The sequence below is a fragment of the Hemiscyllium ocellatum genome, chromosome 11 (genome assembly GCF_020745735.1).
Source record: "Hemiscyllium ocellatum isolate sHemOce1 chromosome 11, sHemOce1.pat.X.cur, whole genome shotgun sequence".
Classification (NCBI taxonomy): domain Eukaryota; kingdom Metazoa; phylum Chordata; class Chondrichthyes; order Orectolobiformes; family Hemiscylliidae; genus Hemiscyllium; species Hemiscyllium ocellatum.
Window position 1 is genome coordinate 92,002,373 of NC_083411.1, and position 27,325 is coordinate 92,029,697.

General features: G+C 40.4%; 1 protein-coding gene across 1 annotated transcript in view; it reads left to right on the forward strand.

Annotated features, from left to right (window-relative positions):
- LOC132820241 (exocyst complex component 1-like) overlaps nucleotides 1-27,325 on the forward strand; it is a 101,682-nt gene that overhangs the window by 10,549 nt on the left and 63,808 nt on the right. The window contains exons 2-5 of the mRNA XM_060832247.1: nucleotides 4,371-4,501; nucleotides 9,123-9,282; nucleotides 23,173-23,366; nucleotides 25,387-25,614. Of these exons, the coding sequence (XP_060688230.1) occupies nucleotides 4,371-4,501; nucleotides 9,123-9,282; nucleotides 23,173-23,366; nucleotides 25,387-25,614 (713 nt within the window). The remainder of the gene's footprint in view (nucleotides 1-4,370; nucleotides 4,502-9,122; nucleotides 9,283-23,172; nucleotides 23,367-25,386; nucleotides 25,615-27,325) is intronic.

Consider the following 27,325-nt stretch of genomic DNA (forward strand, 5'->3'; position numbering starts at 1 on the left):
TGTCCTTTCGATGGGATATGTATCCTTGGATGTTTAGATCCTGGATCTGCCCTAATCCTCTTGCAGCAATGATTCTGTGATACCTACAACATCATACCTGCCAATTTCAATTTGTGCTACAAGCTCACATACCTTATTTCGTCTACTCCATGAAATTAAGTACAATACCTTCAGTCCTGTATTGACTGCCCTCCACTTCTCAGAGTTGTCTCTTATCTGAAGTTAGATTTCTGACTATTTTCATGCTCTCTCTCTCTCTTCTGTTTCATTCAGACTTCATCTCCAATCTGTGGTATTATTCAAATTGTTTTTGATTGCATTTATTTTTCTCTTCACTCCACTAAAGTGATCTAATGACAAATAGAAGCAAAACTTGTTCCTTCCCTGAAAGGAGCAAATTTACTCTGGGTATCTGATAAACACTGCTTTTCATGGATAGTTAATTCAGATTTATTCCCTTAGCTGCTGGTAGACTTTTACTATTCCCATTGCTTTGTTTAAGGCTTGTTTCCCCTGTTACTGTCTGCAAAACAATACAAACTGGGTGGGAGGGTGAGCTATGAGGTGGATGCATAGATGCTTCAATGTCATTTGAACAAGCTGAGTGAATGGACAAATGCACGGCAGATTCAGTATAATGTTGGCAAATGTGAGGTTAGCTACTTCGGCAACAAATAGGGAAAGGTGGACTATTATTTGAATGGCTATGAATTGAGAGACGGGAATGTAACAAGACCTGGGTATCTTTGTTTGCCAGTTGATCTGAAGGGCAGCATGCAAGCATGACAAGCGGTAAAGGCAAGACGATTAAAGAACAGGATCAGAGATACCTTGCTGCAGCTATACAGGACCTTAGAAAGACCACACCAGAATATTGTATGCAGTTTTGGTCTCCTGATCTGAGGGAGGATGATCTTGCTTGAGGTAGTATAGCAAAGGTTTACCAGATTATTTTAAGTGATGGTGGGACTGAGGTACATAGAGAGGTTGAATTGTTACAAATATATTTGTGGGAGTTCAGAAGAATGAAGGGAAACCTCATCAAAATCTATAAAATTCTAACAGCACTAGATAGGGCAAATGCAGGAATGATGTTCCTGATGGTGGAGGAGTCCAGAACCAGGGTTAACAGTCTAGGAATATGGAGTAGGGCAATTAGGACTGAGGTGAGGAGAAATCTCTTCATCTCGAGAGTGGTGAGCATGTGGAATTCACTACACAAAAAGCAGTTGAAACCAAACATTGTATGATTTCAAGAAGGAGTTGGATATAGTATTTGGGATTAAAGAATCATAGGATATGGAGGGAAAGTGGGAGCAGTCTATTGACTTAGATGATCAGCTATGATCATAATGAATGACAGAGCAGGTTCAAAGGGCCAAATGACTGCTCCTATTTTCTATGTTTCTGATGTGTAAAGGCTTTTTGTGATGTAGATTTCTATTGGTTTTTGTGTTAAGGTTTTGATGTTCAGAGATGTTTCCTTCACATTAACTATTCAGCTCTGTGGCATTTTTGGCTGCCAGCTGGTTTTAAAGCTGAACCATGACTATTTGATCTTCCCCTACAAAAATTTTTGAGTGAGTGAAGCCTGTAGCTGACACCATTTTTTAAGGAAGAGTTTGATATTTTCGTAATCTATACCAATCCTTCCATGACAAAAAGAAGTTAAGCTTTCAGATCCATTGATATATCAGCAAATTAAAAATATGGAAGCCGCAATTCCTAAAATTTCAAACAACTTGATATTAAATCCAATAAAGATATGTTAGCATACTTCTCTACTTGATGGAAAGCAAATCATATTATATTACATAGAGAACAGATCAATGAGAAACAGGTTATGTTTAACAATCTCATAATTACTTTTGATCAATATCAAAAGTAATTTAGGAACAAATAGAACACTGGGATTATACTTCAATGGTTTGTCAATTTCAGGAGAGTCTGAGGATACTACATGTGGGCCATTAATGTAATCATCCAAACCATATAACAAGAGCTTATTCATAACAGAGTTGTTGTTTGTCTCTTAGATAAATCACTCATCGATTTTTTTCAATCAAGATTTAATTCGAGAATGAGCAATCCAAATAGCACTAGATACTGAGTCTAAAATTTGTTCAAGGGGCATTGCATAGCAAAGTTCCATCTAATGCAGACATTCTACAGTGTGCTAATTCCTTAAAGCAGAATAAACGATCAGACCATAGGAGACAGACATTTCATCTGAACATATATCACATGTTACAACGCCAATAGGAGATCCTAAGTAATCTAATATTAGAGTATCTTGTCACAGGTGTCATTCCAAAAGTCTGCATTAGCAATTCAAAACATTAAAACTATCCACCAGCAGTGTATTCCTTGTTGCAATTGAGAGCATTCTCAACCATGTACCACAGTCTGAAGATGTCATGGACCTATAAGGCACTCAGCATAAATTATGCAATATGGGTGGACTTAGAAAAGACACTACTACACCCAAGAGAACTACACTCAACCTACTGTCTGGAAGCCTCAAATGACCATTTAGATATGAATGCACAAAGGTAGATTAATTCTTGCCTGTCATTTGGATTTTTTTTTAAAACTTTTTAAAAACACTTAAATATAATGGAAAAAAAAACTTTGTGAGATCCTGTTTTATGTATGATTGCCATATATAAGTGATATTCAGTATAAATGTATTGTAAATTGTGTTACTTTGAAGTTTACTCCTGAAGATAGTTCTCAGCTTTACCTTCTCAGTTGCTAATCTGTCATGAACTCCAACGTGGTGCGACACTGTAAAGGAATGTAACTGCAAATCCATATCCTAGTCGTGATATTTAATCTTTATCTGTGTACATCATTTAACTTTCTCATGTTAGTTTGTTCCAATTTGATTATTATAAGTGTAATTTATAGTGGAAAACACATTTATCACTCATCCTGGCTGGCAGATTCTATCTAAAATACATGATATTTTTCATCTACTTTTTTCCTTGGAACTTTTTTCCTTTTTTCCTTTTCTCTGAGGATTGTACAACTTTGGAGCACTCCTGCTATGAAGCTAGTGGAAGCGGGGTAATTGAATAATTTTAAGGCAATGTCAGACAAATTCTTACTAGGCAAGGTAGTCAATGGTTATTAGGAGGAGATAGGAATGTGGAATTCAAACAAGAAACAGCTTTGCCTCCAGCCTAGCTGATCTAAGACATAGCATTTTATTTTTTGGGAATATTTCTTATCTGGTAGCTAGCCAAATTGACAGCCTGGCTTATAGGTATATAGAAAAATAGTGGCAGAATGGTGCAGCTAGAGATTAGGTGTAAGTCCACAGCTTCAGAAGACAGGAATGGTTGCAGTGTGGTTAGCAAACTGATGGGAGGGAGATGTTCGACACACACAACTGATGGGAGAGGAGAAATGTAAATATTGATTGAAAGAAGCAATAGGCTTCTCGACCCACAAGGATTGCTTATTTAAAAATACAGCACTAAACTCAGAACCAGTAGCTGTCCCCTCCCTATTACTGAACTCGCCACCCATAGGAAACCTACAAAGCAGTAGCAGATTTTAACCCAATTCCTTGCACGTGGATGCCTGCAGAACACTCTGAACTGGAGCTTAGAAAGCTGGATGACAAAAGAGAGACATGCCTGCCTGCAATTTTGCAGTGTTCCAATTGTTGGCATGTTTCTACCTCTAAGATATTTCTTTGAAAGCTTTATAAAAAGTTCTGAGTTTTTCTTCCCTTCCTGGAATTAGATATTGCAACTCCTTCATGGTGGATGGCCCCTTGTTGATTCAATAGCTTCAAAGGCAGCTTCCTCACTCTCAATTGTTCAGCAAGTGTGACCTCTCACCATTAATTGGTCCTATTAAATGACATGATGCGCTTGTCATGTCATTGCCCTGTGGAGTCAGATTCCCAAGCCTCACTTGAAAAATCCAACCCATACTGACTCGTAGTTTTAAATATAAATGTGCTGATGTGTTGGGGTTGCAATTGACAAGTTTACCTGATTTTTTTGTCTATTGGGGATTGATTATGACCAAGCTCCAATCTACTGAAAGTGAAGTGTTTGCACTGAATGGATGGTTTTTCAATCATTGACATGAATGAGCAGAAAACCTAACCCAGTATTCAGATATCAATCTACTTATTCAACTGATCAAATAATCTACTTATATATTTCGTAATGTGAGAAAATGTAAATTTGAACTGACCCACTCACCTTTCACCCCTTGCTTTTATATTTGACATGGTTTCTATTAAATTAAATTTGAACGGGCTAAAGCCAATCAAACACAACTGAATTTGTTTCTTTCTAGAGGTAAGATAATTCACAAATTAATGCTTCTGCATTTATTTCCTCATGCAGTGTCAACTGATCGTCCATATCAAGCTTCCCTAGTGAAATTTAAAAAAGCTGATAAAGGTGATGTGTACAAACAAGTGGCTTGGTGGTCATTCGAGGATCTGATACTTGTTGATGGAAAGGATGCAGACAAGGTAGAAGGAAAAACTATTTTGTTGTTTAGTGGCTCATTATCATAAATCAGCATAGAATAAAGAGCTAAATATAAAGAGGTATTAAGTTTTGTGGTTTTCTGTCTTAATTTCTTTCATCTTCAATAAGTTTTTTTTGTGTTACCACTAATGTTTACCTCCTATACCCGCTCACTGTTACTTCACTCCACTTGATGTTATTCATGTTGAGCTTTGACAATAACTAATGGTAGCTATTTGACTGAAGGTTCTGAATTCCGAGGCTAATTCTGGCCTAGCCATACTTTCTCAATTGCACTGTCATAGGGACAATTAGATAGACAGAATTATCTTGAACCAGAGGGATTCCTTCTGCCCTTTTAAGAAAATTGAGGTCAAAACATGCATGTGGCTCAAAAGTCAGGAATATTGATTGTGGACCACGTGCACATTTTCCCATCTTGTACGGTGTAGTGTCACTTGTAGTATACCTTTAATCTTGTGAGTTAATCCACTGGACTGTGCAGTTTCATCTTTGAAGGCTGTAACTTCAGTTTCCTCACCCATGGTACCTGACCAGAAGGATCGTGACAGTTGTGACTATATCAAGCTTAAAATTGACAGCATATCCACTAATATGAATAAGCTCTGCGAAAGTTGAGTCAATTGAATCATAACCTTTGTGCAAAACAATAATTTCTCTTACGAGTGTTGCTGGTGTCTTTTCGAATGGAAATATCTTGTTTAATGTTGATACCTTTTCTCATGGCGGGTCTACTGTATGGACTTCTCTACATGTTTCACGACCAATAATGCAGCTGTTCTGAAACTGCATTTTAATATTGCACATCTTCTGGAAGTGATCTAGAGGTTTATACACATACCATTCTTTTGCCTTGGCTGGTCATTATCTATACCAGTGAAGCTTAATGTCCCAGATTGCTGACACTGACTCTTAGCATGTGTTATTTGGCTTATTCTCCATGTTGGCTTCTCATCTGCCATTTCAGAATATACTTAACTTTTAAAGTGAATAGGTTCTGTTCCTGTACTGTTCTCCCCTCAGGATCTATCTGACACTCTTTTTGGTTTCTGCTTTCAACACAACTTGAATAGTTTTCTCAAAACTTATATCTTCTCTGGACCATGAGAAATCTAACAAAATTTCATCAAGAATTCCAGTAGTAATGCTATCTGTCATTAATGTTGATTTAAAATCTTTTTAGTTAGAATTTTCCCTTTCATCTGTGGTGATCAATAATGAAATGCTCAACAGATTCCTCAGCCTTTGGGCCATCATCAAATGTATTTAAGCTATCTTTCGTATTCTAGCAATTAACAATGTCATTCATATGAACAACCAAAATAAGAGGAACAATGGGACATATTGCTGCAGTAAGGCTATCAGATCATATTTATTGATGTCTATTTATTTACTTTATGTATTCCATGTGTAATCAGATATAGAGTCTTTAATTTTGCCTTTTTTTAACCCCTTCCCGGCGATGTTTTTTGGAGAAAATGTTTCATTTTCAGACGAATTTTTTTATTGCTTTTTTTTAATAGTATTTTAAATGCTGATTATGGAAATAACTTTTGTTTTTATCTATTTCCAATATTTTACTTGAAATTTTATTTTGAAGATACCATTTTCAGCAAAAGCGAGATAACTCGTCTTCCCATTGTATTTATTTATTGCTTTTTTTTTCCAACTTTATCATCAAAAGTAAAGGGGAATTACACATTTATTTTACATTTTTTTTAGCATGTCTTCTCAAAAATCTTTTTTTATATTTTTTTTTCAATTTTCCTAACCAAAAGTAAATGTAAATAAAATACTGTACTTATTTTATCTTTTATTTTACCTCATCTTCCCATTCATCTTACTTTCTCTGGCATTTTATGAATGATTATTTGGTATGGTATTTTTCAAAGCGTGGTATTACACATAACGGTACATTACAGCGTTTACACATATATCGTGACTCCTTCCTGACTGGTTTCCCTCTATGGTCACGTTTCAGACAACACATGACACATTTTCTTGTTGGATTTGACTTCTTTTCTGTTGCTGGGATTTCCATTCGAAAATGTCCTGGTGTAAAACGTGAACATCCTGGTGAAGTCGAAGGTCTCCCTACTACCGTAGTAGAATGTAAATCTGCCCCATATTTTGCAATGATATCTCAATTAATCTGCATACAAAATTTCAGGTGTGTGAGGGCTTTTTTTCCTGTCTCAGTGACTGCTACATTGTACAAGATGTAAGAATTCCATACCGCAAGATCCATCAAATGGAAGAAGACTTTCTTGTAATATTTCTTACCCCATTTCCTTGTGATGGGATAATCTATTAGTTGTTGGTCCACCTTGTCAACTCCACCCATTGTAAAATTGTAATCATATACAACTGTTGGTTTCTTCACAGGCCCTTGTCTTGTCTCAACATCCTTCATAGCAGGGTTGTGAATGGTTGAAAGTCCTTCCAACGAAGAGTCATTACCTTACCTCTGAAATGCTGCAACTTCCCCTTTTTTTCAATTTTGCCCTTTTCAGCTGTTCAGGCACTTCCTTTCTATTCAAACGGAAAGTTCCATAAATATCAGTGTAGTGACTAACCAGAGTATCAGCTAATTGCGGTCTAGTGTAAAAGTTATCCACAGTAACACAATAACCTTTACAAGTAAAGGCTTCATCAGAGACAACACAACACGAGAACTCATGGGTCATTCACTATATTCTGAATCAAACTGTGTTCCTTTGCCAACATAAATGATTACTCTATACACATATCCAGTCTTTGCTTCACACAAAAAATACTTCAATCCAAACCTCCTCCTTTTTAGAGGTATGTACTGCACCCATCCTAACCTTCCCTTGAACAGCATAAGGCTTTCGTCTTTAGATAAATCTTGGTTAGGGGTATAACACTTCATAAAATTCTCACTAAACATCATAAACACATCATAAACTTTATACAATTTTGGATTGGGATGTGTTTCTGCATCAAAAGTTTCATCATTCACAAAATGAAGATACTGTTTTATCTTATTATGGCGTTTCAAACTGATCAGCTTCCGAAAAATTGGTCTTTCAAGTAGTTCATCTTTCGACCAGTTCATTTCTTCATCTGGCATTTTCACAATGCCCCCAAGCATTTTCAAGGCGAAAAACACACAAATTTCTGCCTTTGCTAAAGGGCGCCACATACGATCTCTTTCTCCAGTTTGTTCAGCAAAGCGATTAGTTTCGTCCACAACTCAATCAATAATTCTGTTGTCACATCAAAGACTAAAATAATCCAAAGGAGTCATATCAGCTGTGTCTTGACCAATTGATATTCCAGGATTTCCAGTGAATGGAAAGCGTGGTGGTGGAGGAAGCATGCATTCTTCTGACACCACATGTCGACACCAAATTCGTCCATCCTCCTCCTCCTCCTCCTCATCCTCACTTGAGAGACAAGCTTGCACTCGCATCTGATGTATCGAAGCTTATAATAGAAGGTTCATACTCATTGTCATCTTCTGAGCTCAACATCTGGGCATAATTTGTAAAACGAAACAGAAAAAAACAAATGACAGTGTGTGCCCAAAAGCTACCAGATGTATGAGTCACCGAGTATACTCGTTTCTAGCTGGGAAGGGCCCAGAAATGCCGAGAATTCACATATAAACTCATCTGTGGCTGTTTTTGAAATTATATGTTTTGGACGAGTTTACTCGTCGCACTCTGAAAAAGATAAATTGGGTGAAGACAAGTTAACTTGTCTTTGCCGGGTAAGGGGTTAAAAATCATTGTAACATCTGGCCTTGATTGTTCATATTTTTCCTGCCATCCTGCCATTCTCTGATCCTTATTTCCTTGTTAATGTTTATTTCATCCTATCAGTATCACTTCACTGCATCGTATGCCCTTTTTGTTGTCAGTTTCATATCATAGTTAACTTACTTAGACATCCATGGATGGTTCATCCTTCTCATAGGATCTTTGTTTCTCACGACAAAATATCTGTAGTAATTAAGAAATAATTTCTTAAATATCTGCCACTATGTATTTACTGTTTTACCTTCTAATTTATTTTTCAAGTTAATTTAACCAATATTATCTTAGTTGAAAACATTGAGGTCAAATCTAAGTTTCTCGCCCTCAAAATGAAAAAAAATTACTTTGTTATGATCATTCCTCCTGAGAGAATTCTTCATCATGAGATCATTAATGAATTATTAAAAGTTACCAGATATAAAATAGCCTGCAGTCTGGCTGGTTTCACAAGATGCTGGCCAAGAAACTGAAGAAGCAAGTTGGACACTATATTGTAGTGATTGAAACATAGGGTGAGGGAATTGAATCATGCAGATGTTGAATTAATCATTTCAACTCGAGTAGGATGGGGTGCAACAGAAAACAGCAGTCAGTGGTGATCCAATATCATAGCATGTGATGAATGGGACTCAGTAATAGTTGCCCAGAATCTTCTTTGTCAAGTACTAGGATGGGACCGTAAATCTGATGATGCATATGAACTGCCAAGAAACACTAGTAGTGCATTTTCTTTGTGATTGAAAATTGTTGTCCGTTGAATATTTTGAGCAGTGTAACTGTTTCATTTCCCTCACTGTTAATGTTGCATTTTCTTTTAAAGGATAATCCTGAATTTGATTTGCAATTTGATAAAGTATACAAGTGGATTGCCAGTAATTCTGGAGAGAAAAATAATTTCATGTCATGTCTCTTCAAACTCAACCATCGTTATCTACACAACAGGATTAAGTTTGTAAACATCAATTCACACATATTGGAAGGTAAAAATCCACGTGTGTAGCTGTCTTTTCTAAGTTTACATTTGTTACAAAAACTTGAAATACATTTTAAACACAAGTTAAAATTTACAGTCTACCTATGAGGAATAAAATCAGACATATAAGTACCTATCATATTTTACAAGATTTGATATCATCGAGGTATTATCTCTAATGTTAATGTAGATAAACAAATAGCAGAGAGAAAATTGTCAGATGTTATATGAGTAACCTATGTTATATGTGTTTATCATGTCCGTCAGTGACTTTTTTTTAACATTAGCCAAATCATTTTACTTTTGTGAGAGTTTTTTGACCACCAGAAAACAGTAATGAGAATCTGTATATCACAATCTTGACATCATTATTTAAATAACCAAGCCAAATGCGCAATTTGAAGAATTCGGAGTTGACAAGGGGGGAGCAAGTTCTAGAATGAATTCTAAATGTTCAAAGATTGCATCCCAATTCATTGACACCTCCCATTTTGTGGTAGTGCAGTCTGAGAAGAACTGGACAAACACTCTATTCCCAGTAGTAAGAGGAGAAAACTTGTGGTGGAAATGAAGAAGGTATGGTTGAGGTTTCCCAAACGTTGAACAGCAGGACCATAGTTTCACTATGTTCACTGTTGGGCAAAAAATGAGTTAATAACCTAACCTTGTCAGGAAAGGTGAGTACAGTTGTGTTTTCACCTATATTCTGCTATATACATCATCCAACCCCCTCATTCTGAATCATCAAGTCTATTCCATCATGTTATTCCTCACATCCACCTGTCTTGCATGCACCTTGATCTGTCTCGTTCAATATACTTCCTCACATCACCCATTAATCATCGAGCAGTACCATTCACTCTCACCTTTATGCAACCTGATAGTAATCCTCATCAAGAACTTCTGGCTCAACCATCTCCAAACCATGGTTGAAAACATTTAATTAAAAAGAGAATCACTGAGTCTTTTTATTGATGGATGTTCCAAACAGATAGACCATATTTTCAGTGAGATTGAAGATGAATTCTTTGAGAGTGAATGTGTTGTCAGCATGATATTAAGAAAGGAAAAATCCATGTTACATAAATCACAAGATTTACGCAACTTTCTTTGGGGTAATGATGATTGGCATTGTTTCACCACTGACGGTGAAATCCTGTCATTATTATTTGGCACTACATTCTCATCTCATCCATTCTTGTCGGATGTATAGAAAGTCAACTTTTAATCTAAATATTTAGAAGAAGTCATCAGTTGATAGGGACATGTTCAAAGAGTTTATTGGTTGTTTGCAGGATTGCTTTTTCTCAGTGGTATTGGGAATGGAAAGTGTGATTGTACCTCTGCTTGTGACATCAACCCACTAATTACCTCAATGAACCTTACATTAATAAAGGTATCCCAGACAGAAATGTGAACAGCTAGGGGTGCATTGTTTTCATTTCCTTCTTGTTCCTCATTTTCCTCCTAGTCACATTTCAAACTTCCAGACAAAAAAATGTATACATTTGAATTTGTTCCTTCTGCAGATCCAAAAGCGATACAATACTATATAGAATACTACATGCCATGACCATTCTGTGGCCCCTGGCTGGCTCTTACAGAAAGACACCTCCAAATTTGTCTGGCATCTGACACATATCTTTGGCACACACATCTGGTGGTCACTTAGCATTCATTATGTTAGTAACGTGCTACATTAATCAAGTTTTTCATGATATAATCAGCCAAGTTTGAAGTGAATATCACTTGTGTCTAACAGCTATTCTTTAAGTGAGTTTGTAGGTTCAAAGGCATTGTGGAGCATGAACTAATGCTGAAAGAAAAAAATCACAACAGTCTTCAAGAAATCAGATGACTGGGCATTCTCACAAAATTGAGATTCATTACTTTCCTACCATTTCAAAAAAATACCATTTTGTGAAGCACAAACAGGTTAAGTAAAATAATACCTGCATTCACTTACAGCTACCAACATCGTTTATTTGCAGAGGTAGTGACTGGAACACCAAGGACTAACAACTTAGTTCTAAAGTCTTAAAAGCTGTTACCTTATAACTTCTACAACATATGTCCTGGATAATCCAGTGTCCTGATCCTGATACTGACTGAATTACAGGTCAGGAACCCAGCAGTGGTTATTGTGTGCCTTGGAGGAGGGTTTTGAGGAAGTAACCTCACACTTCTCTGAATTGAATACCATGAATCCAGTTGGTCACAGGAAGGAGGGGCCAGTCAAAGAGATGGAAGGGAAGAGGCAGGTCTGGAAAGGGAGTTAGGGGATAGGTGGGAAGGTTATTTGAAACTGGAGAACTCAGTGTTGAGTCCTCCAAGCTGTAGGTTGCCCAGGTGGAAAATGAGGTCTTGTTCTGCCAGTTTGTGGTCTGATTCACAGTGGCAATGGAGGAGACCCAAGGATAGACATGTTGGAGAGGGAATGGGAAGGGCCATTGAAATGGGCTGCGACCGGGAGATCAGCATTGCCCTTATTGGCCCAACTGAGATGCTCGGCCAATAGGAGGAGAGGTAGATGAACCTTTGTCTCACCTGGTAGGACAAGTTTAGGGCCCTGGATGGAGGTGAGAGGGGCAGTGTGCCGGCAGGTTTTGCTTGTTTTATGATTGCAGGAGAGGATAGTGGGGGGGATGGTGTGGGGCGGGGTTCGCATGGAGAGGAGGGGCGAAGGGACGGGGTCAGGGGATGCAGAGCAGGGTGGCGTGGGGAGGCGGGGGAGGGGGAGTGGCGGGCGAGGGAGGGAGGGAGGGGGGTTTGGTGGGAAGAGTTTGGTGCGAACCAAAGGGTGGCAAAGGGATCAGTCCTTGCGGATGGCAAACATGAGTGAGGAGAGCAAGATGTTCTTGGTGGTTGGATCTAATTGGACCTGGCAGAAGTTTTTGTGGATGATAGATTAGATGTGTAGACTAGTGGGATGGAAAATGAAGACAAAGTGGGGGGGGGGGCTGGTCCCTGTCTTCATTATGTTTGGATGGGGCACAGTTCAGAGCAATGGAGCGAGGAATGGAGGAGGTGCGAAGAATGGCTGTCTGGATGACAGAGGGGGAAAGCACATTGTTTAAAATAGACAGACATCTGGAATGCTTGGGATACTATGTGCTGACCACTTCCTGATTAACTTGTGGTCAAAAGTGTTTTTCTTCATAAATTTCTCCACGAAGGACTGGTGATACGGAACGGTCCAACTATTTGGAGCGTTCCACGGCAGCGAGGCCAGGCCCATCCTTCGCAACACCAGGGACAGGTCGAACCTCAGTACAACTTGGTGTTTGCATACCGGGGATCCACGCACAGCTTGATGCAGCCACACACAAAGATGGCCATCAGGGTGAGGGTGGAATTGGGTGTGTTTTTTCCACTATTGCCCGGATCTTTATACATAGAGTCCCTTTGGACCCGGTCCATCTTTGATCTCCATATAAAATGAAAGATGGCCCGGGTGACTGCGACGGCACAGGTTCTGGGAATAGGCCAGACCCGTGTCACATATAACAGCAATGACAGTGCTTCACACCTGATGACCAGGTTTTTACCCATGATGGAGAGCGACCGTTGCTTCTATCTGCCCGGTTTCTAACTCACTTTCCTGATATGCTCCCCCAAGACTTGGCGCACGCCCCAGCCCCTCCGAACCAAATACCCAGCACCTTCACGTGGTCAGTTCTGATGGTGAAGGGGATGAAGGATTGGTCAGCCCAGTTCCCAAAGAGCATGACCTCGCATTTGCCTTGGTTGACCTTTGCCCCCGAGGCCCGTTCGAACTGGTCACATATGCACATAAGTCTGTGCACGGACAGCAGATCCGAGCAGAAAATGGCGACATCATCCATGTACAGGGAGGCCTTAACCTGCAGGCCCCCGCTGCCAGGAATAGTCACCCCTCTCAGGCTCGCATCCTTCCTGATAGACTCGGCAAATGTCTCTATGCAGCACATAAACAAGATAGGAGAGAGAGGATAGCCCTGCCTGACTCCAGATCTGACTGGGAAGCTATCTAATTCCCACCCATTGATTGAGACTGCACTGACAATGTTGGTGTAGAGCAGTATGATCCAACTGCAGATTCCCTCCCCATAGCCCATTTTGGAGACAACATCTCTCACATACCTGTGTGATATCCTGGTCCAGGCTGATGAGGCAGGTATCCAGCCCCTTGTCCTGCACGTAGGGGATCGTATCCCTGAGGAGTGCGAGACTCAGCGATCTTCCTGCCCGGTACAGCACAGGTTTGGTCAGGGTGGATCACCAATCCCAGAGCAGACGTGACCTGGTTGGCGATGACCTTTGCCAAGATTTTATAATCTGCATTTAATAGTGAGATTGGTCTCCAGTTTCTGATTTCATCCCTCTCCTCCTTCCACTTGTAGATGAGGTTGATGATGCCATTTCTCATGGATTTACTCATGGTACCGACCCGAAGCATACTGACATACACCTCCAGCAGGTCTTGGCCAATCAAGTCCCACAGAGCAGAATAGAGCTCGACCAGTAAACTGTCGCTTCCGGAAGTTTTATTCTTTTCGAAGGACTCGAGGGCCTTGGTCAGCTCGTCCAGAGATAGCGGCTGGTCCATCCTCTCCCCTGTTCTGTCGCCTAAGACCTCCATAATAGAAGACAGGAAAGACTGGGAGGCCGTGCTATCGGTTGGCTTCGAGTCATAATAACTGGCATAGAAGGATTTGCAAATCCTCATGATGTCAGCCTGAGATGACATTACCGAGCCATCTTCTTCCTTCAGGCTACTGAGCACGGAGCTCTCTTTGTGCACCTTCTGGAAAAAGAAACATGAGCACGTCTCGTCCTGCTCCACCGAGCGGACCCTGGACCGGAAGATTATCTTGGAGGCCTCCGAGGCATAGAGGGAGGCTTGCTGGCCCTTCACTTCCTGGAGGTCCTTCGTGACATTGACCCCCATCGTCTGCAGCAGGACCAGGTTCTGCATACTTTCCTGGAGTTGGGACAGTATTCCCCGCCTCTCTCTCTCGCCTCCTGAACACCTTTGAGGATGAAGAACTGCTTGATGTTCCCTTTTCCTGTTTCCCATCAGTCCCCGGGGGCTTCACAGTTCTCCAACCTGCGTAATCCCTCTTGAGCTCCTCAATGTTTCCCGGAGTCAACAACTTGATGTTCTGCTTCCACGTTCCCTTGCCAGACTGCTGCTCGTCCTGTAGGTGACAGTCAGCCAGCAGAAGGCAGTGGTCAGAGAGGAACACCAGCTTGACGTCGGTGGATCTGACCGAGAGCGTTCGGGACACAAACAGGTAATCTATCCTTGAGCGGATAGACCTGTCTGCCCGTGACCAGGGGTATCTATGCTATACTCCCGTCTGCAAGGGTGCTGAAGACGTCGTGCAGCTTGGCATCATTGACCGTTTCCATCAGGACTCTGGACGTGGTGTCCAGTTTACTGTCCCCCCCAACGGAACGTCCATCTGCATCAATAATAGTGTTGAAGTCTCAAGCCAGAATGACCAGCCTGGACGTAGCCAGCAACAGTGGAAGCTGCTGCAGGACGGCCAACCGTTCACTCTTACCCACTGGGGCATACACATTAATCAGTCTCAGGGGAGCGTATCTATACATGACATCAGTGACAAGGAGGCGCCCGCCCACCACCTCCTTAACCTCTGAGATGGTGAAGTTGCCTCCTCTCAACAGGATACCCAGGCTGGAGGAGCAGCTATCGTTGCCCCCCAACCAAACTGACGGCCCATGGGCCCATGAGTTCGACCATCTCCTGTAGCTGCAGAGGTGCGGTATCGTAGACTCCTGCAGAAACAAGACATCGGCTTTAACGTTGACCTGGAAGGCCATTTGCTGTTGGTCCAGCCTCTCTGGGGTAACTAACTGCATTCCTGTGGTGAACATAAACTGCTGGACACTTGCAGGACTGAGGTAGCTGTACGACTCCACGCTGCAGGCATTTCCCTGCTCTGCTGTCTTCAGGTCGGGACCAGGGTTCGCACAGTCCCTTTCTCTGTCTGACAGTGGGGCTGTCTGAGGATCGCTGCTTCCAGTTACCTGGAGCTGTGGGGCAGTGAGTACCTCCTGGTCTCACCGGGTGGGGGGTGGTCTTCCCCAGCCCTCTCAGAGGGTTCGTCATTTCCTGTTTGGGAGGTGCTGCCCTCCTTTCTCCCTGCGGCACTCTGTCGCTTCCTCTGGTGACGACCCTCCTTACGCCCGTCCTCACCATCTGAAGAGCTGCCTGTATATTCCTCATGCAGGTGTCGTTTTCCCCTTTGCTGGGGGTACACGTTTTTTTTAAATTTCAAAAATATACTTTATTCATAAAATTATTTGGATCTCTATACAATTGGTCACGCCATTCTTGTGCCCACATTACATTGCTTTACATATAGGCATCGAAATTTATTTTTCCTATATACAAGTCTGCACATTTACTATCCAGCTTTTATGTCTTTTCTTTTATCCTGCATTTGGGGATATCGTAGGCATCAGCACATCCGAAGTGCAACGGAATAGCCTCGTCCTGGGAGAACCTTTTTTTATTTCAAAATATACTTTATTCATAGAAATAAATCTTTGGTACCTGGACAATTGGTCATACCGTTCATGTATATACATTGCATGTCTTAACATTACAGAGAACAGATTGAGTTAATCGAATTTAAGTTATCGTATTTACAGTTCTGTCTATTAACCATCCAGTCTCTTAGTATTTAGCTGAGGCTTCAGCGGAACCCAACTACTGAGTGGGCCCCCTGTTATACGATAGCAAAGGAACCTTCTTTAACCCCCAGTTTATGGGGTTACCATTGTCCATTTGACTGTCCTGTCTCTGGAGTGGCTGTCTGCATCCCCATGGTGAGCGCGAATTGCTGGACCCTCGCAGGGCTGAGTTAGCTGTCCAGCTTCTCACTGGGGTTATTTACTGCTCTGGTCATTGAGCCGATGCAAGGGTCTGCACCGTCAGTTCTGTGTCTGATAGTGGGATTGTCAGAGGATCACGGCTCTCAGTTAGTTGTAGCTGAGGGGCAGTGAGTACCCCCTGGTTCTCATTGGGTGGAGGGTGGACTTCGGGGTGTCCGTTGTTTCCTAGTTGGGAGAAAATGCCCTCCTCTTCATCTACGGCACCCTGTCTCTTCTTCTGGTGATGACCCGTCTTGCACCCATCTTCACCATCTGAAGAGCTGGCCGTACCTCCCTCATGCAGCTGTCGTTTTCCCCTTTGCTGGGAGGCTTTGGGGGCCTGGCAGGATTTTCTGTCCAGCTTACATGTCTTTTTTTTATTTCAAAAAATATACTTTATTCATAAAATAATTTGATGGTCTGTACAGTTGGTCATGCCATACATACGTAAATATTTACATACAAAGATCAGAATTTATCATTTTTATATACAGGTCTGTACGTTTATCAATCATATGTCCATATATTTAGCTGAGGCGTCAGCAGAGCCCAAATGACTGCGTGGGCCCCCTGTTCTTCTTTAGGCAGGCAGATGTTACACGGTGGTCTTTCCCCACCGCTCCTTGGCGGCAGCTGCCCCAAGCTTCAGCACATCCCTCAACACGTAGTCCTGGACCTTGGAATGTACCAGTCTGTAACACTCTGTCGGGGTCTATTCCTTCAGCTGGAAGATCAACAGGTTTCGGACCGCGCAGTGAGCGTTCTTCACCGAGTTGATGATCCTCCAGGCACAGTTGATATTCGTCTCGGTGTGCGTCCCGGGGAACAGACCATAGAGCACGAAGTCCCGCGTCACATCGCTGCGCGGAACAAACCTCGACAAACACCACTACATTCCTCTCCAGACTTCTTCTGCGTAGGCACATTCCAGAAAGAGGCATGCGGTGCGGCTGAGAGTCCGGGCGTGCATAAAGGATCTCAAAGGCAGAGCCCTTCTCGCCACCAGCCAAGCCATGTCTTGGTGCTTGTTGGAAAGTTTTGGCGATGAGGCATTCTGCCAAATGGCTTTGACAATCTGCTCAGGGAACCGCTTGATAGGATCCGCCCTCTCCTTTTTCCGAAGGGTCTCAAGGACACTACGTGCTGACCACTTCCTGATGGACTTGTGGTCAAAGGTGTTTTTCTTCATAAACTTCTCCATGATGGACAGGTGATACAGAGCGGTCCAACTATTCGGAGCATTCCATGGCAGCAAGGCCAGGTCCATCCTTCGCAACACCGGGGACAGGTAGAACCTCAGTACGTAGTGACACTTGGTGTTTGTGGACCGGGGATCCACGCACAGCTTGATGCAGCCACACACAAATGTGGCCATCAGGGTGAGGGTGGCATTGGGTGCATTTTTTTCCCCCATTACCCAGATCTTTGTACAGAGAGCCCCTTCGGACCCGGTCCATCTTTGATCTCTATATAAATTGGAAGATGGCCCAGGTTCTGGGAATAGGCCAGACCTGTGCCACATATAACAGCAATGACTGTGCCTCACACCTGATGACCAAGTTTTTTCCCCACGATGGAGGGCGACTGTGGCTTTCATCTGTCCAGTTTCTGCCTCACTTTGCTGATACGCTCCTCCCAAGACTTGGCGCATGCCCCAACCCTCCCGAACCAAATACCCAGCACCTTACACGTGTACTGCATCAAACCCACAACATTCTAGCAAAACCTTCTTGACAAACACCATCTGATCAACAGGTGTATGATCCTCCACCTTCTTCACAGTCACTCTGACTGTGTTGCGAATGCCCTGGTTTGGGCTGCGGGTGGCTGCTGAGGCCATAGCTCCGAGGTTGGCTAGTCCCTGAAGTGGTGTTAGGCCAAAGCCAGCATGAAGATCCACAAAGAGCAGTTCAGCACAACCAAATGACCCTCCAACATCCAATCATGATCCAGTGATGATCTCCACGAACTCTAATAACTCAAAGCTCCACTCTTGATCTGGTATCTCCCCTGCCAGGACATATCAGATACAATTGTTTTACAAAATGGCTTCTTAGCAAGGAGGGCAAACCTTTGACCATAAAATGGCTTCCTGACACATTGTGCCAGAATCTTTTCAATGTTAGGCCTAGAATAATTTCTAAACTAGGAGCAGCCTCCTGCTTTTTAAGCACTGAACCATTCTATACCTGAGGCTGAGATGTTGCCGTAAGGTTGCATTTAAACTGATTCATTAGAGTTCAAATTAGCTTGTTTTCTTTTCATGATTGTGATTCAAATTCAAATAAGACATAAGATTTGATTGGTTAGAATTGGCATTGGGGCAGTCTATAAGGTCTGCAGAGTGGTCTGCAGGAACAGCAAGTCAGTTAAAGCTTCATCAATATTACCTTTTACAGAGTTTGTATTTAATAACCGGTAATGGCTACTCAGTATCATCACAAAGTCTCAAAAATGCAATTAATTTCAATCCATAGCAGGTAAGCGCTGAGAGTTAATTTTTCACTAGCTTCAGCAGCCTCAGCACTGAAATGGTCTCTCTCTCTTAAGTCCTTTTGAACTTTCAAGTCAGGGACTTATAACAGCAAAGATGTTTTTCCCTCTGTGTCTGCCTCGCTTGCAAAGGGTGATAAGAATCCATTATAATTGACAGGACCTGACCGTCAATTACAAGGCTTTTGATAGTACCGAATTTTGTTTCGGGGTCAGAATCAAACGTTCATTTGTTTCACAAGGGAACAGCTGTGAGTGTTATCATTTGGTGTCCTGTTTACACAGATTCACTGATGTTAAGGCAAATGTTCTTAATTGCCTTAGAACATCCTGTTACCACTTGGTGAGCACTGATGTTTTTATCTTGTGCATACATTGGGTTCCCCACTTTTTCTGAGCCTTCCTGCCTGTCTATTTTCAAGTATGCAGCAAATGTGTTCTATAATTCAGCATTGCATTTTAGTCTAAATGTTTAAAGACAAGCTTTAAGGTTACAGAGTTTCTCACATCGATGTAATGTAATATAATGTGGATGATACAAAACTTGGAGGCATTGCAAACTGTGAGGATGACAGTGTAAAATGGCAGTAGTGCATTTGGGCAGATAGGTGGCAGATTAAGATTAATAGGGAGAAGTGCAAGATGATACATTTTGGTAGAGAGACCTGGGTGTATATAGGATAGGTAGAATAGGTAGACAAACAGGAGGCTGGAAGAACACAGCAAGCCAGGCAGCATCAGGAGGTGGAGAGGTCAGCGTTTCCGGTATAACCCTTCTTCAGGATGCCGTTGAGTGTAAGGGGAGCTGCAGATAAAGGGGGTGGGGTGGGGATAGTATAGTGAGGTGGAGACAGGTAGAGGGTATGACCTGTTTGGTCGATGGGAGGGTCAATGTTAGGCAGAATAAGCAGTTAAGAAAGCATGCAGTTTTCTAAACAGGGATATAGAAAAGAGGAGTGAGGATATTATTCTGAACTTGTATAAGAGATTAATTAGACCTCTACTGGAAAATTGTTTGTACATGCCACATTTTAGGAAGAATGTGAATGCATTTGTGAGCGTGGCATAAGAAGTGTTCATGAATGGATGGTTACAGAGATGAGAACTTCAATTATGAGGATGAATTGAAGAATGTGGGACTGTTTCTCTTGGAGAGGAGAAGGCTAAATGGAGCTTTGGTAGGTTTTTCTGAAATCAGTACAAGGCTGAACAGTGTAAATCAGGAAAAATTGTTCCCTTTCGTAAAAGGGTTGAGAATGAGAGGACAAAGATAATTTGCAGAGGTAATTTACAAAAGAAGCAAGTGTGATGTGAGCAAACACTTTACACTCGGTGAGTAGTCTGGAACAAGCTGATTGGAAGTGTGGTAGAGGGAGGTTCAATTGAGAGGGCAGGAGATAATCTTTTAAATAGAAACAATATTCAGGAAATGTGGGGTAAAGGCAGGAGAAAGGCACTATTCATAACGCTCATTCAGAGAACCAGTGCAGGCATGATGGGCCAAATAGCCTCCCCTACACCATAACAATTCCGCGATTCTGTGATTCTATAGCATCATGTACCTTGGTGGACAGTTATGATGGACAGTCCCACTCCCATACGACTTGACTCTGTTTGTCACTGGGACAAGAGATACATAGGTGTCATCTACTTTCGATTTAGTAAGAAGAAGGACTGTAATGTTTACCTTTTAACTTTTATTCCTTATTTCTTTCTACCTGTTTCTTAAGTTTTTGTATCTAGGTAATTGTACTTAAGATTGTGCCATGTATGGAGGCATTGAAAACTTTTCAATGGGCAGATAGGTGGCAGATTAAGATTAATAGGGAGAAGTGCAAGATGATACATTTTGGTAGAGAGACCTGGGTGTATATATAAATAAGTAATTAAGTGTGGTAGAATAGGTAGACAAGCAGGAGGCTGGAAGAACACAGCAAGCCAGGCAGCATCAGGAGGTGGAGAAGTCGACGTTTCCGGTATAACCCTTCTTCAGGATGGGGGGTGAGTGTAAGGGGAGCTGCAGATAAAGAGGGTGGGGTGAGGATAGTATGGTGAGGTGGGGATAGGTGGAGACAGGTAGAGGGTATGACTACCTTTGTACTTGAGTACATGTGACAATGAAGTTTAACTCTAACATAATCTAAATCAAAATCTGGAGAAATATTCATCACTGACATCATGGATGTATTTGTGAGTCAAGGATTGAGAAATTTCACAGTTCACTAGTTGGCCTTTGAAATAAAGACACTAGCATAAAAATTCAAAGCCAATATAATCTTGATGGTCACCATTTCCTTCCGAGCACAAGGCCTGCTCCAGCAAATGATTTAGTTTGGCGATGATGGCCCTCGACATCCTTGACGGTAACACAGTAGCTCAGTGGTTAGCACTGCTGCCTCACAGTGCCAGGATTCAGGGTTTGATTCCTTGGGTGACTGTCTATGTGGAGTTTGCATATTCTCCCTTGACTGTGTGGGTTTCTTCCGGATGCTTCAGTTTCCTTTCACAGTCCAAAGATGTGCAAGTTAGGTGAATTGCTAAATTACGCATAGTGTTCAGGGATATGTACGTTAGGTACATTAGTCAGGGGTGAATGTAGAGTGATAGGGGAGTGGGTCTGGTTGGGTCTTTGAAGGGTCAGTATGGACATGCTGGGCCAAAGGTCCTGCTTCCACACTGTAGAGATTCTAATTCTAAAACTGTAGTCTGTACCAACTCTGTTTCCTAGAGCTGTAGAAAATGATAACAAAGACGTTAGATGCAATATCTGGTCATTGACCTCAGTTCTGGGGAATGTTGATCTGCTGCATCTTCATCTGCAACTATCACTGGAAATTTCTATTCTTGCTGGACTTGGTGATAATATTGTAAATGCTCTCTCCTTTGATGCTGCCTTGGCCTGTGAAGCAATGCCACACAGAACCCTGAAACAGTTGTGTTCATATCATCTGTGTGAGTTGATAATCTGTGGGGAACGTTAGAAAGACCAATATTTCAACAGTCGTACTCCTGAGCCCTTACATGAATCAAAATGAAGCATGTTATGCCCTGACATAATGTGTCATTCTTAAGGAAGCCAATGTTATGACTTGCTAAGAAACTCTGAGATATCCAACCTTATCCAGATGTGTATTGAAAAACGAAAGTGTTCATGCTCCGTTCGGTGAAAGAATTTCTGGCATAAGACTGCAATAATAGCTCTCTTCTCAAAAATAGACAACTTTGAACATCATAGACCATGTCCTTATATTCTTAAAGTTCATTAATGTTAGAGTGAATATTTTGAAAGTCTTTGATGGTTTAACTTAATGGTTTAACTTTACTACGTTATTAACAGAGAGTTTGAAAGGCTGATTTGGTTCGGCTGTCTGTTTCTATATTATAACAACAGTATTCAGTTACATCTTTGCAGTGAGTGCCAGCTTAGTTCTACAAGCTTAAAACCTGTTCCCATAATTTTTTTCCGGGTTTGACAAAGGTGATTGACCCAGAACAACATGCTGATTGATTGTTCCAGAGTCCTTCTCCTAACAGTCGTACTAACTTGGACAGTCTGTCCAGGGAATGTCTTGCATCTAATGACAAGGTTCTTAGTCACAGTCACAAGGATACATTGCTCCTGTGTGTCCAGTTTTTGTTTTACCATATCCTTCAAGATTTTAGTCCATGTTCTGGTCTCTCCAGACTATATTCCCTGTACTTTTAAATGGTTTTGACTTCATGAGGAAGGGAACAGAGAATCAGTTGGTGCAGTTCCAAAAAAAATGACCTTGCTTTGGCAGTCAAGATTTGGAGGTGCCAATGTTGGACTGGGGTGGACAAAGTTAAAAATCACGCGACACCAGGTTATGGGTCCAACTCGTTTATTTGGAAGCATTAGCTTTCGGAGCATTGCTCCCTCATCAGGTAATTGTGAAGTATAAGATCGTGAAGCTAGTTCAAAATGGTCACAGACACTCATCAGTATGTAATCCGGCAGCAGATCCAGGCAGGTGACAGCAACAGTGCTGCAGCATTTGTCCAGATCCTCCTACCAGTATAGAGAGCTGTCAGCAACCAAGTTGCTGATTGACACATTTCAATATCCAGGACTATATATGAAGAGATTTACTACAGTTTGCAGTAGCTGCAATAGAATTTTGTTGAGAAAAACCACTGTCTCAGACCATCCTGCCACAGGACACTGATTAGAAACTGTAAAATATATGAGATGAACTGTACGTTATAAATGTAAACTATAATTGTAAGTGTGATGAGACACCTCAGACCACAAACTATATTTAAAGAGCTGATCTTGTTTGCATTTTTAGAAAGTCACTTTTAATTGTCATGAAATGTACTTACATAAATTTTGTGAATTAAGTTTAACTTCAGGGGAAAAAAAACATCTTATTAAGGAGTACATAGTGCAACAAGTGTCTAAGCACAGCTTAGAGAAATTCGATGGAACATTGATTTTAATCATAAAACATTGGTTGAATAATATAATCGAAAGATACAAAATGTTATTGTATTCTAGAGAGTCTGCGCCCTGCAGTGGAGCAGCACAAAAGAGGGCGAGTTGCAGAGGAAGAAGACATAGATGTTTACCAAGAATTGACATCGAAAGAGGCATTTGATATTGAGAAGTTAATGGAGCAATTTGATCAGTCTATTTCCAATTCAGAAGCTTTTGCGGAGAAAATGAGTAAAGATCTCCAAGTGTTAGATGAGGTAATTATTTTGCAAACTGGCACAAGTAAGTGTTACTGTCAATAGTCTACAATACATGGTGATAAATATGATGTGGAAATATCATGTATGAAGTTAATTATTGAAATTAATTTTCAAATTTTCATTGTGTTCATCATGAATTATAATCCTCACGAGTATAATGGCTAAAAAGGCATTATCCAAATATGTTAACCACTGACATTACTGTAATATAGATCAACAAAATATACTACAAGCACCAGCAATTTGTAACGCAGTTGTGCACAGATGTATAGCTGTATTCAAATAACAAGCTTGTCTTGTTATTTAGAAATTTTCTTAAAATTAATTAAGTTTAAATGTTGGCACAGAAAGTTGCACAAGATTTTTTTATTGTGTTCATTAAACACAATATGAACCTTAGGAAATTAAGACATATAATTACAATATGGCATGTTTCTGAATTAAGAGTATGAATGTTTTTGTATTTTGGGTTTTCAATATTGTTACAACACGGGTAAACTCTCATGCTTAATTTAAACCAGCAAAACAGAAAAGATTTATCCTATGCAATAATCTGTGAAAAATTGATATTCCAAGAACTAGTTAAAGTAAAAATGAGCAACTTTATTTCTTGAAGGATAACTGAGAATAATTAGCTAACAACTATTTACAACTCCTTTCTCTAACCTATCTTTTACCTTCTCCTTTTACAATACTAGTCCAATAAGACGCCCGATTCAGATTAGAAAACAAAACTTCTTATCTTAAAACCAGGCAGCTTTCAGTTCTTCTCTGTAATCCAGTCTTTTCTTCTTGGGGATTCTGCTTCTCAGGTTACTGATCGATAAAGGTACCTTTAAGAGAACTATTCTCTGGGCAATTTGCAGATATCGTTAGTTTGACAGTTCTCTGCTCAACTGTTCAATTTTCCCCAGTCTCATACCCCCAAAGCATTGGATTGTGTCATTGGATTTTAATATTGTCAATATACTAAATTCAAACTTGATTAGAATTTGGTATTTTTGGGTATAATTTAAACTGATTGACCAAATTCAAACTGTATTTGTCTCATAGCAACTCAGCCAGTCCTATCTATTCTGAACCAAATATTACTTTGTAAATTCTCCAGCACTAAGTGTACTTGTCAAGTTCTTCACTCTCTTAAAGATACAATACACATATACAGCTTCATAACACTATGAAGAAAAAATATTTGAGTGTAGGTACTGAGAAATTATTGTAAAAATAGATTTCATCCCTAAAGAACTGTTGTTTTTACATTAGGTTCTACTCCAGTGTGAATTTTCCAGTACTTCAGTTACTGTGGCCTGTGCAAAAAAAAATTTACAATAAGCAAAATATATTGAGTTGCATCTTGTGAATATGCTTTACACCTCGTAGTAATTTTTAAGGCTGCTTCAGAGTTCTAGACATACTCAAGCATAGTGAACTAACATTCAATATTCAACCCACAACAGTTAGTGTACTGTAGCTGCTTAGCCTTGTTAGTTGTAATGGAGGACAGAATACCAGTGCAGAATTTAAAATGTTAAATATTTTAGCTTTATTATGTTGCAAAGGAAATATTTGCACATGCTAAAATGTATTATCAATGAACAAATAACACCATAATGATATAATGTTTGTACATAATCCATCTCTTTTTTTTGTTTCTTTTTCTATATAATTTCAATACTTAAGATTGAAGCTCCATCTAAGCTAGATCAATGTATGCTCAGATTACCTGATCTACATAGATCTTACAAATTTCCAGTTGAAAAATTAAATTTTACTTACTTTTAAAATTGTCCAATGGTGATTGTAGATGCTCAAAGTTTTACAAGAATTTGATGTTGCAATTAAATCAGCAATTCATTCACTATGAAATAGGGAATACATGAAGTAAGTACTGTTTTTCAGTAAAATACAGTATCTTTATCATCTAAAATGATTGTGTATGTGCATGCATATGTTTCCACTCACGGTATACATTATAGATTGTGTAGGTACTAGTAATTATATTATATTTGTACTTCAGGAAAACATACGGTCAATCATTGTGTCCGAGAAGCAAGTAACTGAAATGATGGAACTGATTGATGTGGCTCTTGTTGAAGTGAGGAGCATTGAGCAGACCCTTCAAACGTACGAAGAGTTGTTACAGAGTGTTAAAGAACAGATGGATCATATTCACCAAAGCAATTACCAATTACAAGTCATTGATTGTAACCAACAAAAACTTTTAGAGGAAGTCATTTTTCTTGTGGTAAGCAAATTGCATCAGGTGAGACAGCTAGTAATGATTAAGTGAGTTAGTAATTTGAAAAGTACTTACTGTATCTGGATCTATGTATATCTATTTTTCACTTTCGCCTGTTATAGTGAGTAAACTATTGACTCTAATTATGATTGTGTGGTATATAAAAGACTAATAAATTGCATGAAGTCTTCATAAGATGTGGTCAAAATATAAAGAATAAGAGCCATGGTTCTATCACGAAAGATAAAATCATGAATGATGTGAAATGAAAAGCTAAGTTTTTAATTTTTGCCTTTAATTATTCAATTTTGGAATTATTTATTTCTCCTATTGACAAGTTGAGCCTGTTTCCGATTCTGATCTATCAGAAAATACACCCTTGCCTTTGAAGGAGTTATACGTTCAAATGTCTGATCAGGAGCCTTCATGGCCCAAACATTCTCGACCATGCCAGGAATCCATGCAACCAGTAGTGACACAGATCATGGTGAAATCTCCTTTTTAACATGAGCTGCCATGTTCCAAGATTTAAAGCCTTTGAAGGCACTTTAAAAGCTACTGGAGAAGTTAAGTGTGTATGTTAAATGCATGAGGGATACAGGTGCTACGTTGGCAGTTGGGTTGATAGCCTGGATAGGCATGAATTTAATCCATTGCAGGGTGGGGGAATTAGGTCACATTAGGTACTTTGGAAGTGGCTGTGTGCTTGGTTGGGAGTTACTTTTATAGTTAGCCAGGAGTTATGCTGCACCCTTTTTCCGGGTTCACTACTCAGGCAAGCCGGTTAGAACCCTCTCAAGTCTTAAACTCGAACTAAAGGCTTCAAGCACTGGATAATTGCCCATTGAAAATGTAAACATCCAAGGAAATTCCCACATTATAAATATAGTGGGACTTCCGTATAAACGTGACACACATTGTCCAGGGTATGTCTGACCTCCAATTATCTGGAGACTGAGACTGGGTTAGTAATTCTGAGAAAATGATCAGAGTCAAGAGGTTGAATTTGACAAAATTCATATACTGCATCATAAAAACATAACAGAAGGAACAGGAGAAAACATTCAGTTCTTTGACCCTGCTTTGCCAAACAATAAAATCAAGATTAATAGTCTACGTCAATTTTTCTTTCCTCCGTGCTCCCAACATTCCTTGATTCCCTTGAAGTGATTTGTCAATCTGAGTTTTGAATTTATTCAAAGAAATTAAGGAATGGGAGCTGGGATAGCCTTGTAAACCATCCAACCTGCTCAGCCATTCAATAAGATTATTTGTGGTCAGACTGTGACCTTAAGTCCACTTTCATGTCTGTATCCCTTGACTCCGTTGTTCAAAAATCTGTCTAACTCAGCTTTGAAAAAATATAATGCATTAGCTTAACCCCATTCCAAACACTAATTTCCCACTAAAAGGAGAAATTCCTCTTCATCTCTGTCTTAACTTGGAGATCCCTTATTTTAGAAATCAACCTCCATTCCCTCATGAATGTAAACATTTTCTCAATATTCACACTGTCAAATCCCCTAACTATTTTATACATTTCAATAAGATCACTCTAAATGTATCTAAGTTCAATAAAAACAAAGATGTAGCCTTTCCTCATAAGACAAGCCCTTCACCCCAGGAATCAGCCAAGTGAACCTTAAGTAAGGAGACCAGAACTGTATACAGTAATCTAGGATAAAGGTCATAAACCTCAATGTCTGCAGGACTGCTA